Source organism: Neofelis nebulosa, chromosome 7 (genome assembly GCF_028018385.1).
Source record: "Neofelis nebulosa isolate mNeoNeb1 chromosome 7, mNeoNeb1.pri, whole genome shotgun sequence".
Classification (NCBI taxonomy): Eukaryota; Metazoa; Chordata; class Mammalia; order Carnivora; family Felidae; genus Neofelis; species Neofelis nebulosa.
Genome location: NC_080788.1, coordinates 21,205,360 through 21,219,738, shown reverse-complemented (window position 1 = coordinate 21,219,738; position 14,379 = coordinate 21,205,360). Strand labels below are relative to the sequence as shown.

At 35.6% G+C, this 14,379-nt stretch overlaps 1 protein-coding gene across 4 annotated transcripts in view; it reads right to left on the bottom strand.

The window, feature by feature from the left end:
* ENTREP2 (endosomal transmembrane epsin interactor 2) overlaps nucleotides 1-14,379 on the bottom strand; it is a 463,593-nt gene that overhangs the window by 133,256 nt on the left and 315,958 nt on the right. For all 4 annotated transcript variants that reach the window (XM_058736804.1, XM_058736807.1, XM_058736805.1 and 1 more), the window contains exon 3: nucleotides 4,499-4,609. In XM_058736804.1, the coding sequence (XP_058592787.1) occupies nucleotides 4,499-4,609 (111 nt within the window). The remainder of the gene's footprint in view (nucleotides 1-4,498; nucleotides 4,610-14,379) is intronic.

Sequence of the window (14,379 nt, the reverse complement as noted above, 5' to 3'; positions counted from 1 at the left end):
ATATTTTATTATATATATGCAGAGAAAATGAGTTAATTTTTAATTATGCAGAGGAAAAAGACAAACATACATACAGATATGGAAATATACTAGATATCCTAAAGGGAAACAAAAACTGCAGTAGAGGATTTTTAAAACAATTTGGATAAACCAAAACACACACAATGTTCCTGAATGGGAAAACATGGTATGTTAACATGTCAATTCTACCCCAAGACAATCTATAATTTTAATGTGATTCCAATTCAACTCTTAAATATATTCCTTTTGAGTCTTGACCAAAAAAGATTTAAACTCATCTGGAAGACTAAACTTTTAAGAATAGGTAAGAATATTTTTTTTTAACGTTTATTTATTTTTGAGACAGAGAGAGACAGAGCATGAACGGGGGAGGGGCAGGGAGAGAGGGAGGCACAGAATGGGAAGCAGGCTCCAGGCTCTGAGCCATCAGCCCAGAGCCCGACGCCGGGCTCGAACTCACGGACCGTGAGATCGTGACCTGAGCTGAAGTCGGATGCTTAACCGACTGAGCCACCCAGGCGCCCCAAAATATTTTTTTTTAATTTTTTTTAACGTTTATTTATTTTTGAGACAGAGAGAGACAGAGAATGAACGGGGGAGGGTCAGAGAGAGAGGGAGACACAGAATCCGAAACAGGCTCCAGGCTCCGAGCTGTCAGCACAGAGCCCGACGCGGGGCACGAACCCACGGACAGTGAGATCGTGACCTGAGTCGGACGCTCAACCGACTGAGCCACCCAGGCGCCCCCCAAAATATTTTTTAAGAAGCAGGTTAAAGTCTGGAAGGCCAGTGGGGGTAGGGCTTGCCCTATAAGTTAGTGTGTGTGTGTGTGTGTGTGTGTGTGTGTGTGTGTGTGTGTGTAATTAAAGTAATATTGTTTGGAATATAAATAAATGGACATAGGAGGAGATGAGAATGAAAAATTCAATCATACGCAAATAGACACTAGTATCTACGTGCATGTGTACATATATATGATAATGCTGGTAGAGTAGATATTGGTTGTTTTTTGACCACCTACCATACATTTCTTGCCTCCTCCTACTCCCCTTCCTAATAGCACCTAAATTCATTTTTGGGAATTACCTCTTAAATTGCCTTGGATTCAGTTTAGTGGAACAGTTTCATAGATTTCTGTCTTGACCTGGCCTATCAAATGCTTTCTCTCTCTGGGTTCTGACTCTAGAGTAAATAGGACAGAGATTATAAAGCACTGGAATTGTTCACTTGTGCAGAACAAAACCCCCATGAGTTCAGGGTGTCTGCAGCCGATCTGGGACAGGCTTCTTCATCCACAGAAGCTTCCTTGGAACCAGCCAGTTCCCAAGCCTAATCTTTAATTCTCTTGGTTATAGGCTCTATCGTCTTTGCAATAAGTAGCCTATGGCTTTGTCAGTTTTTGTAGCTTGCCACCAAAGGACTCTTAGAATTTAGGTGGCATTTCAAATAATCAGGAAATTATTAGATTACTCAGGGAATCATTTTAGGAAAGTTAGCTACTCATTTGGGGAAAATAGCTAAATTCATTAAACAAATTCCAGAATATAAAAGAGTTAACTATATTTAAAAAGGGGGGGTGGTAACATGATTTTGGGAAGAATGTCTTTTTATTGGTTCCAAGATAAGATCACAAAGGAAAACATTCATAGATTTAAATACACTAAACATAAAAGGCAACTAACAATCCAGGAAATACATTTGACCAATACAAGCTGTAGGACTCAAAATGTAAGACTCTCTTAAAAATCAATAAGATAGTTAAATCTAAAAATGGGTAAAGGCCCCAGTCAATTCATAGAAGAAATATAAATTATATACATATAAAATTACATATATGTACATGCACACATATATATGTATGTACAGTTATAAAATAAATGAATTATACAATTACATATATAAAGAGTTCTTACAAATCACTAATATAAATACTTCTAAAAATGGGTAAAGGTCACAGTCGACTCACTGAACAAGAAATATAAATGGTGTGTATACACACATATATAATTGCATATATGCATGTACATATATAAACTTACATATATACAATTATAAATAAAGTTCAATCTTATTAAAGGAATTCAAATTAAAGCAATGATGTCATTTCAAATTAGCATAAATTTTAAAAAGTAACAATTTTCAGGGCTGGGAAGGGTGTGGGAAGAAAAGCATTCTCATAAATTGGAATTATAAATTGGTAAACTCTTTTAGAAGGCAGTAGGTCAATATGTAACAAAAGCTTTAAAGATAATGGCAACCTTCATACATGAGAAAAGCAGAGAGAGACTGGTTAAATAAATAATGCTATATTCATTCATACCGAGCAGCCACTACAAGTAAAGTTGTAGAAAAAATTTAAAGCATGAAATAATGTTTACAGTCAATAAAAACCAAATCATGAAGCTCCATGAAGAGTATAGCACATTTAAATGTACATTAAATACACACACATATGTATACAAGTACATATGCACAATACATACACATACACACATATGCACAGAAAAGACTGGAAAGACTGGATTGTAGGGTGACAAGTGTATTTTTTCTAAGTTTTCTATAGTTATTATTAATTTTCTATAGTAATTATATATTATAATTATATATTTTATATATAGTAATTATATATTATAATTATACATTTTTAATAAGAAGTATACTTTTTATGTGTTTTATACATTCTATTTTATTAAATATCTCATGAAAAGCTCAGGGCAGGTAATACCCACACATAAGAGGAAAGAGAAGTAAAGCTGATACAGGGAAAGTGATTTGTCCTAAGTCATATAAGTAGTCGGTTATGAAGCCATGACTTTGATCCTGGTTTGCTGATTCCAAATCCACTACTCTCTCCACTATACACACTGCATTTCAGTAAGCAGATACACTGATCTCATTCAGGAATTACCTGCCATGTATGAGCCAGGGCAGAGCGATGCTTAGGATTAAGCTCTAAAGTCAGATAAATATTGATGATTCCACAGTGCTATATAACCAAGATGTATGTGACTGTGCATGAGTGTACATGATGTGCATTAAATTTATTCAGGGGGGTACTGAAGACAGAAAGGAATAAAGGAAACCAAATCTACCTGTTCTATCCTTTCATGCTGCTTGTGATGTAGGAAAATGGGGTCTGGGATTAAGACCCACAGGAGTCAGCCTTTTGAGATGGGACACTAGGTGTGGGCCTTCTGCTTGATATAGACTTCCATGCACGTCTCATCACCCCAAACACTGTCTCCCAAACACAAGGCCTTGCATTGAAAAATGGGGATCAGAGGAAAAATGGGCAGTCTCTTGTCAGTTGCCAGATGTTATCATATTCACAGCACCCTGTATTTAGGAATAAAGAGGCTGACCCAGTTATGGATGCAAGCTGGCAAGTGACCCTTTCTGATGGTGGAGGCACTCCAGGTTTTATCATTTCTTAGTCACAAGCAATACTGCATCATACCAAGGGATACTCTGTACATCATATTGGGGTGAAATCTGATCAAGGTGGTCTAGGCCATACCGAACAGAAAATAGCAAGATGAAGCTCTCACAGTTTTGGGAACTCAGTAGGTGCCTCTGTATCGAAACTGTGCCAACTTACACTAGTCCTTCTAGTTTTGCTGCTAAGAACTGTAGAGAGCAGCACTTCGAAACAGCTGTTCCTTCGAACACAAACAGCATGGCCACAGGAAAAGTAAGCACGGCCTTGCTACAGAAAAGCTTTAGGTAATTCAGTATAGCCCCTGACCTCCCAGAAATAATCACCATGGGCCCAGCACGTACACAGGCAGCTGTGGAGGAGAATGGCTCTAAAAGGTAGCCCTGTGTTGTCTCCAAGGTAAATAAACAAATACCAATGGCTCGCATCCAGCAGCCATGGTCACATCGGGAGTCAAACTATACCCTTACTGAATGTGACTGGATACACTTCGATTTCTGCCCCACCCAGAAGCACATATTACCGTACCAGGAGCTAACTCATGATACGGAATGAAGGTTCTAGCTAACAAACCATCTATTGATCCCCTACAATGTACATAGCACACTGTCTACAAGTTTCCTAGATCTATTCCTAAAAGATAATCCACTTTTTTAATTGAAAAAACTGTGAACTAGCACCCATTATCAAGCTTACATGTATCTTTAGCACTTAAGATTGACTTGTAAAATTGATTTTTTTAAAATTCAGTGCAGATAAAAATCAATGCAACAAATGCCAAAATATAATCATTACTAAAGACACTTGTTCTAAAACAGCATTACACTGTGATCCTTAAAAATATCCTATTCGTAACTGATTTACAAGGAGGACAGCTTTTAATTTAACGTAGTTTTTAGAAATGAGTCAACTTAAATTCCTTACACAATTATAAAATATCACAATAAATCCAAGGATATAACAAAATTTATCTTTAAAATTACTTTCAGGTAAAATCAAAGCCTATGACCTTTATCAAAAGGTTTGCATTTCATTACTCACCAACTGACAGCCTTCTAGGGAGTTGACTAGCTGAGCATTCTGACAGGAGAGAATTGAACCAGCCAAATTCAGCATTACGCACACTGCAGAGAGCAGCATGAAAAAGGTTATCTGGAAACAAACCAAACAAAAAATTGATTATTCACTTGGAGAAGTTTGAAGGAAAAGTGATTTGGCTTTAAAAAAGCTTTCAGTTGATCAAAAAACTGTATGAATAACAGTTATATTTTTTAAAGGGCAGTATTATTTTTTAATTTGAATTACATTGTAAAATATCTTAGAGGCTAAACTTGAAAATACTATAAAACTACAAAATAGTTTTATACAGTCTAGAAAACAAGTTAGAAATTACTAAAGAAAACCAATGGAAGGAGTTTGTTTATTAGAAGGCCTTTAAATTTATTTCTTTTAACTTCTTTGTGGAAAACTTCCCACTGATGCAAAACCAGAGAAGACAGTTTAATCAAGTCCCACATACCTATCACCCAGACTCAACAACTAACCAAATGGTCTGTTGCATTTCATTTATACCCTCTCCACTCTAGATTACTTTGCAGTAAATATCAGACACTGTATGATTTCATCCTTAAATATGGCAGTGAATATTTCTAAAATAAGATTGGTTTTGAAAACATAACCAAAATAATGTCATCACCTCTAGAAAAATTAATCATTCATTAATATCAAATGTTCACAGTTCACGTTTCCTTAATTATCTTATTTTGAATCAGTTTACACAGGATACAAAGGAGTTCCATAAGTGAAACTAATTGTTCTAAATCTTAAGATATTTTTTTTCATTTATGGGTTTTCCCCTCCATTGTATTTTTTTCTTCCAAGAAAGTTATTGAAGAAATTAGTTTATTTGTCCCATAGAGTTTTCTACAGCCTAACTTTGCTGATTGTCTCCTCCTATTAGTTAAAATTTCCATATCCTCTGGATATCTTGTAATTTTGTGGTTACACACAGAGATTTGATAACATTCAGACTAATAGAAGGTAAATAATGTGTCTCTCTATGATGTTGGCAGCCATTCTTAATGATTGCTTAGATCATTAAATTGTTAGTGTTTCCAAAACGCTATGTAAAATCCATCATTTCTTCTTTCTTTATTCCCAGGGATCAGTATAGAATACTTTTCCTCATCAATTGTTTTGTCACTCTAGAGTACAGTTCATATAGGAAAACCAGGATGCATGTTCAATTCTTTATTTTCCAGATTTCAAAATAGTTAGTTGATATGGTGCTATATTTACTAAATAAACTTGGGCCTATAATGGTTAGTTAATATTCTTGCTGCACCTATATAAATAATCAGGCTAACTCTAATGAAACAAAACTTTCAACAAAATTTTTCTTGTAATCAAGAATAATCTTTAATATTAATATGATCAAGAGGGGAGAGAGTGTCACGAAAACTTGTTAAAGACTTTGAAATGGGAAAAAAATACTGGATATCCTGTCTAGTGCACTCTTTTGAGTTATTTGTGCCTTTCATTGTCTTTAAGCTATTTTACAACTCTAAATTACAGAATAAGACTAGTAATGTAAATTATTTTTGATAATATAAATATAAATGAATTTTGTCTGGTAGAATGCAATGATCGCCATCCCATGGGTGCTGACCACTTTCACATCTATTTGTAAATTTATTTCAGCATTGCTGGTGGCCTATGTGTGCACATAGCTTGAATTATCCTTGGAACTGGTTGTTAATTTTACTGGTTCCCTCATTAAATAACGAGTCAAATATAATCTTTGATATATGTTTATTAAAAAAAATTAGTTCGGTCTTTGGCATCCTCCAAAGGTACTGTTTGTTTAGGGGTTGTGTGTGTTTGATTTGTTATGAGCCCAAAACAAACAAATTTGATATATTTCATTCACTGGAGTCATTAACAAGATAGAGTCAATTCAAGTTGACACAATTCTAGTAGACTTTGAAAGTTTTCCTGCTTTCAAGAAAGCTATGACAAGATGTTCCAGAATCATCATACGTATCCCCTGCCCCAGACCTGGAATCAGCAATTTCTACAGTACGTCTTGGTTCCTTTCACTGAGAATAATATTTAGATACCACACTCTTCATGCCAGAAGTATCCTTGCCACTTGGTCATAGTTTTAAATATTTTCAGTTGTTAGATACAATATATTATAAGATCATACTAATGTCTCTGATTCAAATTCAAAACTACGGGGTTTTTTCTTAATTCTATCAACCTGATATCTCTATTTCCTTTCAGCCATGACAAAAACCTTATTTCTCATTACAATTATCCATCTGATTTAATCTCGTGATATCCACACAACAGTCTCAAAATAACAATGCTAATACTAGCACCAAAAACATGATTATTGAAAACAGTTTAAGATTTTTCTTTCTATCCTTAGAGTAGATTGTACCAAGAAAAAATAGTCAAATTATGGTGTGATAGAGTCACCATGGTTCCTTTATGTGTGGTTATGCTACTGACTGGGAACCCAGATTCATTGGTTTCATTTTTTATTGTTAGGGATTTTTTTTTTTAAGTTTAGCTTTGTTTGGAATTGTATAAAAGGATTCCGAAGTCATATCCATAAAAGAAGTCTCAAAAAAGTCTAGTTTTTATTCTATCATCTCCATTATGTTCCCCCTCCTTTCTTCTATAGGTAACCATTTATTTTTAAATTTAATCCTTCTATTATTTGGTTTTTAGTAAAGGTAAATAAATAATAGCATACTATAAATATTTTCTCTATCTACTTTTTTTTTGACCCAGTACAGTGAAGAACTGTAGGCATACATAGGCATACATAGAAATACTTATTCCTTCTTATAGTTGTTTAGTACTTCATTGCTCAGATATACCACAGTTTATTCAACCAGGTTCCTATTGATGGACATTTGAGTTGTTTTGGTCTTTTATTTTTTACTATAGTGTTGCAATAAACAGCCATATTCATACATCTTTTAAATGATTGCAGTATGACTTTGGGATATATTCTTAGAAGTAGGATTGTTGCATCAAAAGATAAATATTTAATTTTGCTAGACACTGCCAAATTCTCCAACACAGAAGTGGTACCATTTTTCATCCCTACCAGCAATATATAAAAGTGAAAAAGTCTTAATATTTTATTAGTACCTAAAAAGTTTTGGCTAAATTAAATATAGAAAAAAATCATTATTGCCATTCATTACCCATAAATGTAGTGTATTTCCACCAAATGTAGCAAAATTTATTTTTCCTTAAAAAAAATTTTTTTTTAATGTTTATTTATTTTTGATAGACAGAACACAAGGTGGGAGGAGGAGAGGAGAGAGAGGAAGACACAGAATCTGAAGCAGGCTCCAGGCTCTGACCTGTCAGCACAGAGCCCGACACGGGGCTTGAACTCACAAGTCATGAGATCATGACCTGAGCCGAAGTCAGTCGCCGAACCGACTGAGCCATCCAGGCACCCCTATTTTTCGTTTAAAATACATATACAGGATAGAAAAAAAAAAGAGGATGTTTTGTTAATTTAGGAAATATTTCAAGTTCATGTTAATAATATTTCTGCAATGATTCTAGTAGCTATGGATTCTTACAGCATCCCCTGGGAAGGTTTAACTTCACAGAATGGGCAGCATTAATTTTCTATATTAGATGTCACAACAGTACCATAATATCATTCAAATCATTTATAGATAAACTGGCCTGAAAAGTTTCAAAATTGAGCTCAAAAATTATTATTGAAAACATTGGGACAGCAATCTACACAGAAGCCAAGAAAAGAGGCTATTTTGAGACACAGGAAGTGCTCAACTATATAGATGATGCTAGGAAGTAAAAAAAAAAAAAAAAAAAGATAAGATTTTTTTCATGTTTACTCTTTTAAAAAATGGCAGTAAAACACATACAAAAAAATTTACCATGCTTTAATTATTTATTTTATTGTGATTAAGTGTACATAACATGAAATGTACCATTTTAATGATTTTTTGGCATACAGTTCAGTGGCATTAAGTTCATATCGTTGTGCAGCCATCACCACCGTCCATCTCCAGATCTTTTTCATCGTCCCAGACTGAAACTCCATAGATGTTAAACAATAACTCCTCATTCACTCTTCCTCTCAGAACCTGGCAACCATTGTTTTGCATTCTATCTTTATGAATGTGACCACTCTAGGGATCTCATATAAGTGGGATCATACAGAATTTTTTCTTTTGTGTTTGCTTATTTCACTTAGCATAACGTCTTCAAGTTTCATCCACATGGTAGCACGTCAGAATTTCCTTTTTTTTTAATGTTTATTTATTTTTGAAAGAGAGAGAGCAGAGCACCTGCCCATGAGTAGGGGAGGGGCAGAGAGATAGGGAGACAAGATCTGAAGCAGGTTTCACGCTGACGGCAGAGAGCCTGATGCAGGGCTCGAGCTCACAAATGGTGAGATCATGATGAGCTGCAATCAGTCACTCAACCCACTGAGCCACCCAGGCACCCCTCCTTCTATTTTTAAGGCTGAGCAACCTTGTATTCTGTGCATATACCACATTTCCTTTACCTTTTCATCTGCCATAGGACAATTGGGTTACTTCCACTTTTGGCTATTGTAAATGATGCTACTATAAATATAGGTGTACAAATATCTGTTCAAGTGACTGCTTTCAGTTCTTTTGGATATATACCCAGATGTGGAAGTGCTAGATCATATATGGTAATTATATGTTTAATTTTTTGGGAGAACACCATACTGTTTTCCAGAATGGCTACAACCATTTTACATTCCAATGCACAATGTGCAAAGGTTCTGCTTTTCCCCCACATTCTCATCAACACTTGTATTTTCTGTTTTTTTAATAAAAGTCATTCAAATAGATGTGAAATGGTATCTTATGTGGTTTGGTTTACATCTTCCTAATTGATTAGTGATATTGAGCATCTTTTCAGGTGCTTGTCATTTGCATATCTTCTTTGGAAGTCTTTGGAGGTATACATTCAGGTCCTTTGTCCATTGTTGCACCTGGGTTACTTGGGGTGATTTATGTGGGGTTATTGAGTTGTGAGAGTTCTTTATATATTCTGAATACTAATTTTATACATTTTAGATATTAATCCTCTATCATATATGTGATTTTCAAAAATTTTCTCTCATTCTGAGGGCTTTTTCAGTCTGTTGATTTTCCTTTGATGCACAAAAGTTTTAAATTTTGATAAAGTCCCATTTATTTATTTTTGCTTTGTTGCTTGCCATATCCAAAAAATCATTGCCAAATCCAATGTCATAAAGATTTCTATGTTTTATTCTAAGAGTTATATATTATTAGTGCTTATGTTTGGGTCTCTAATCCACTGTAAGCTATTTTTTATATACAGTGTAAGGTAAGGATCCAACTTCATTCTTTTCTATGTGGATATACAGTTTTCTGGCACCATTTGTTGCAAAGGCTGTCTTTTTCCCATTGAATGGTCTTGGCACCCTTGTCCAAAATCATTTGACCATATATGTGAGGGTTTATTTCTTGGCTTTGTATTCTATTCCATTGGTCTACATGTCTGTCATTAATGACAGTACCATGCAGTTTTGATTAACATTGCTTCAAAAGCTTTGAAATCAAGAAGGGTGAATCCTCCACCTTTGCTCTTTTTAAGGATGTTTTGGTTATTGGGGGGATTGCTTAAGATTCCATATGAATATTAGGATGAGTTTTTCTATTTCTGAAAAACATGTTGGGATTTTGATATGGGTGACATAGGATCCACAGATTACTTCTGGCACCACTGACATCTCAAAATATTTAGTCTTCTAATCCATGAACATGGGATGTCTTTCCATGTATTTATGTATCCCTTAATTTCTTTCAATAATAAATTTATCATCTTTAGTCTGCAGTCTTCCATGCACTTGGTTAAAGTACTTTTTTGTGTGTTATTGTAAATGAAATTGTTATTCTAACTCCCCTTTTAGATTGTTAACTGTTGTATAAAATTGCAACCAATTGCTGCACTTTGATTTTGCATCCTGCAACTGTGCTGAATTCATTTATTCAAAGAGTTTTTTAGTGGAACCTTTACAATTCTACATATAAGATACATCTACGTCTGTAACAGAGATGATTTTACTTATTCCTTCTCAGTGTGAATATATCTTATTTCATTTTCTTGCCTAACTGGCTAGAATTTCCAATACTGTGCTCACTCATAGTGGTGAATGTGGTCATCCTTGTCTTATTATTGATCTTGGAAAGCTTTCAGTGTTTCACCATTAAGTGTGAGGTCACCTGTGGGTGGTTTTTTTTTTATACTGGCTTTATTATGCTAAAAAGGTTTTCTTCTATTTCTAGTTTTTTAAGTGTTTTTATAGTGAAAGGTTGTTGAATTTTCAAATGTTTTTTCTCTATCAACTGAGATAATCAATCTTTGTTTTTTGTTTAACTTTTTTCACATTTTTTTAATGTTTATTTTTGAGACAGAGAGAGACAGAGTGTGAATGAGGGAGGGCCAGAGAGAGAGAGGGAGACACAGAATCTGAAGCAGGCTCCAGGCTCTGAGCTGTCAGCACAGAGCCCGACGCAGGATTCAAACTCACAAAATGCGAGATCATGACCTGAGCCAAAGTTGGACGCTTAACTGACTGAGCTACCCAGGCGTCCCCAAGCTTTGTTTTTCTTCAAATCATTCTGTTAATGTGGCATATTACACTGCTTTTCATGTGTTTAACCATCCTTGCATTTTAGGAATAAATCCTACTTGGCCATGGTGAAAAAAATAAGATTTTAATCATTTTTATGTAAATAAAGTAATGACATTTATTTTGAAACTGTATACCTTGACTCCAATCTGGGGTTCTATCTTTTCCAGTACCCTTCTGGGCCACATGGACTATAGGCATTGGCTCACAAAAGGTGGGGATCTAAGGGTTATTTTAAGCCTCAAATAGTCATCACCTTTTGCAAATTCAGGCCAGGGTTTCTTTGACAGGTCAAATATCTAAATACAATTTGATTTTAATTGGTGCCATGTGCCAATAGCCATACCTGTATACTTCTTTTCTAGGCATTAGGCATACATTTTAGATTTGCATGCATGCGTGTGTGTGTGTGTGTGTGTGTGTATAATGTATTGCTATATATATTTTTGATATATATATCAAAATATATGAAATGTTATTTGATACACACACGCACATATATATGTATATATATACGTGTGTGTATATATATATATATATATATATATATATGTATGTGTATGTATATATATACATTCCCATCATGTTCCTCTTTCTCTACTTGATTGTGTACTTCCGGTCTTCATGCTTTTGGTGGACAGACCACATTTAAATTATTTTCTCTCATCTTGTTCTTTTTAAAATATTGGACATCCAACTCATAGTTAAGCCTTTATCCTAAACCACTTTAATACATTCCCATATTTTGACAATGGGAATGACAACTATACCATGTATTTGATCTTTGCCTCAAGAATGTGGCTTAATTCACCGTTGTCTCTCATTTTTATTTTTTCTTCAACATTTTTTTATTTTTATTTTTTTATTTTTGGGACAGAGAGAGACAGAGCATGAACGGGGGAGGGGCAGAGAGAGAGGGAGACACAGAATCGGAAACAGGCTCCAGGCTCCGAGCCAGCAGCCCAGAGCCTGACGCGGGGCTCGAACTCACGGACCGCGAGATCGTGACCTGGCTGAAGTCGGACGCTTAACCGACTGCGCCACCCAGGCGCCCCTCATTTTTATTTTTTATTGGTTGGGGATTCAGAAGCACTTGCATATCTATACACTTCTGGATTCTCTCTATTCTATTTATCACTGAATACATACCAACCAAGTGTTTTCCAATTTCATCTCTTTCCTGACAGTTTTTCTAGATGCAGTCACAGGCACCAACGTTCACACTTCCAGGGTTCTGTTCTCTAATTTTAAAGGTATATGTTCATTCCAGGGTTCTCTTCTTTAATTTTAGAGTTATATGTTCATTAGGTGCATGGCCTGCTTCAAGTTGCCACAAAAGTCACTTTTATCAAATGCTTTTCCATTATATAACATGTATGGTCATTTTCCAATCTCCTCTGTATCAGGGTGGGATTTCTGGATCAATTTCTGGATCAATCAGGATAGGATAGGTTAAAAATAACTCTAAAATCTCAGTGGCCTAACACAACAGAAGTGTATTTTTTGCTCGCATTATATGGCCAAAACAGGTCAAGTAGGTTTTGCCCCAAATTCACCCAGGCACTCAAGTCAGTGAAGGCTTCAGTTCAGTGATGCTCCTACAATCATTTCAGCTATAGAACTTAAAGTTCTTGCCTGGAGGTGTCACATGCAAGATCTGTTCACATTTCAGTGGCCAAAGAAGCCACATGGCCACACTCAACATCCAATGGGATGAAGAAATACAGTCCTACCAAATGTCCTGAAAGGAAATAACTTATTTGTGAACATCCCCAATAACCACAACATCCGTATATTGTTCTTATACTGTAAATCCCCTCTGTTACTTTATCTAAGAACATGATGTATGGTTCTTATTTTTGTCTCACTCCCAGACCTATTGTACAATTATATACATAATTGTCTGTTCAACATTCTACCTGTGTACCTCAGAGGCTCCTCATACTCACTTAGCATAGAAAATCAAACCCAGGAAGATCTTCCTGAAATGCTGTTCAACTATTAGCATCACCATCCTCCTTAATTTCCCACATTAGAGCCATGAGACATTTTCCACTCACCCTCCCTTACTCTGACCACATCTAATAAATCAGCAAGTCCTACTAATTCTACATAAGAAATTTCTCTCCACCCTTACTGGTGCCACTCTATAATTTCAATGATCACCATCTTCTCCATGGATGGCTTTTCTTTGTTCTTCCTGCCTCCAGTCTTGACTTCCTTGAGTCTGGGACTGGCATTATCTTACTAAAATATAAACGGATTATCAAGAGCAGGGGTGTATTTTATTTACTGGTTAGCCCAAGAGCCCAGCTAGGCATTTGATATATATTTGTTGGATAAGTGAATGAATGAATGAATGAATGAATGACATCACTCCTCTGCTTAAAACTCTTCAGTAGCATCTCCTTGCCTTAATACAACTCCTTGGCTTGGATTTCCAAAACTTGACAAACCTTATAAATGGCTGACCTGGCCTTTGCCTATTTTCTCAGCCTGTCTCCAGCTGTCCCTGCCACATTCTCTACCATCTAGCCATAGTGAGGGTCTTTTAATTCCAGGAATTCTTTAAGTTTCTGTTCATGTTATTTTCTTTTCCCAAAACATGCTGCTTTACCCTTTTGGTTCCTTCACTTGATTCTTACTCATCCCTCAGCCATCATATGATATTGACCTCTTCTGAGAAGCCTTCATTGATCCCTGTAGATGAGGCTGGATTTACAGAAGCAGAGATCGTGTGTACCCTGCCCACAACTGCATTCTCAGTGGCTGATACACAGGAGGTGTTGAAAAGTATTTATTGAATAAGTACAAGAAAGGTTATGGTGAGGAAATACATAAGCAGCTCTTGCACAATGATCAAAATGAAAACAAGTATCTGCAAGAAGTAAGGAGGAGAAAACAATGTCACTGAGGATCAGCTTGACAGTTCATCAAACACTTACTGCGTAAATGGCAAGCAGAGAACAAGATTACTAAATGTCAGCTGTTATTAATATGACTACGCAAGTAAGGACTAATGGACCATTCATTCATTAACTGATTCAGCATATTTTGAGCCTCCACCAGGGGCCAGAAGCTGTAAAAAGTGGTGTGGATGCCAAAATGGATAGATGCACATTCTCCTCTCTAGTCAAGATCCAATTAAATCACCGAGACTCTGCCCACAATCTGGAATTTTTTAGGGAATGTCTTTGACCTGGGAAAGGTTCTTTGTCTTTAC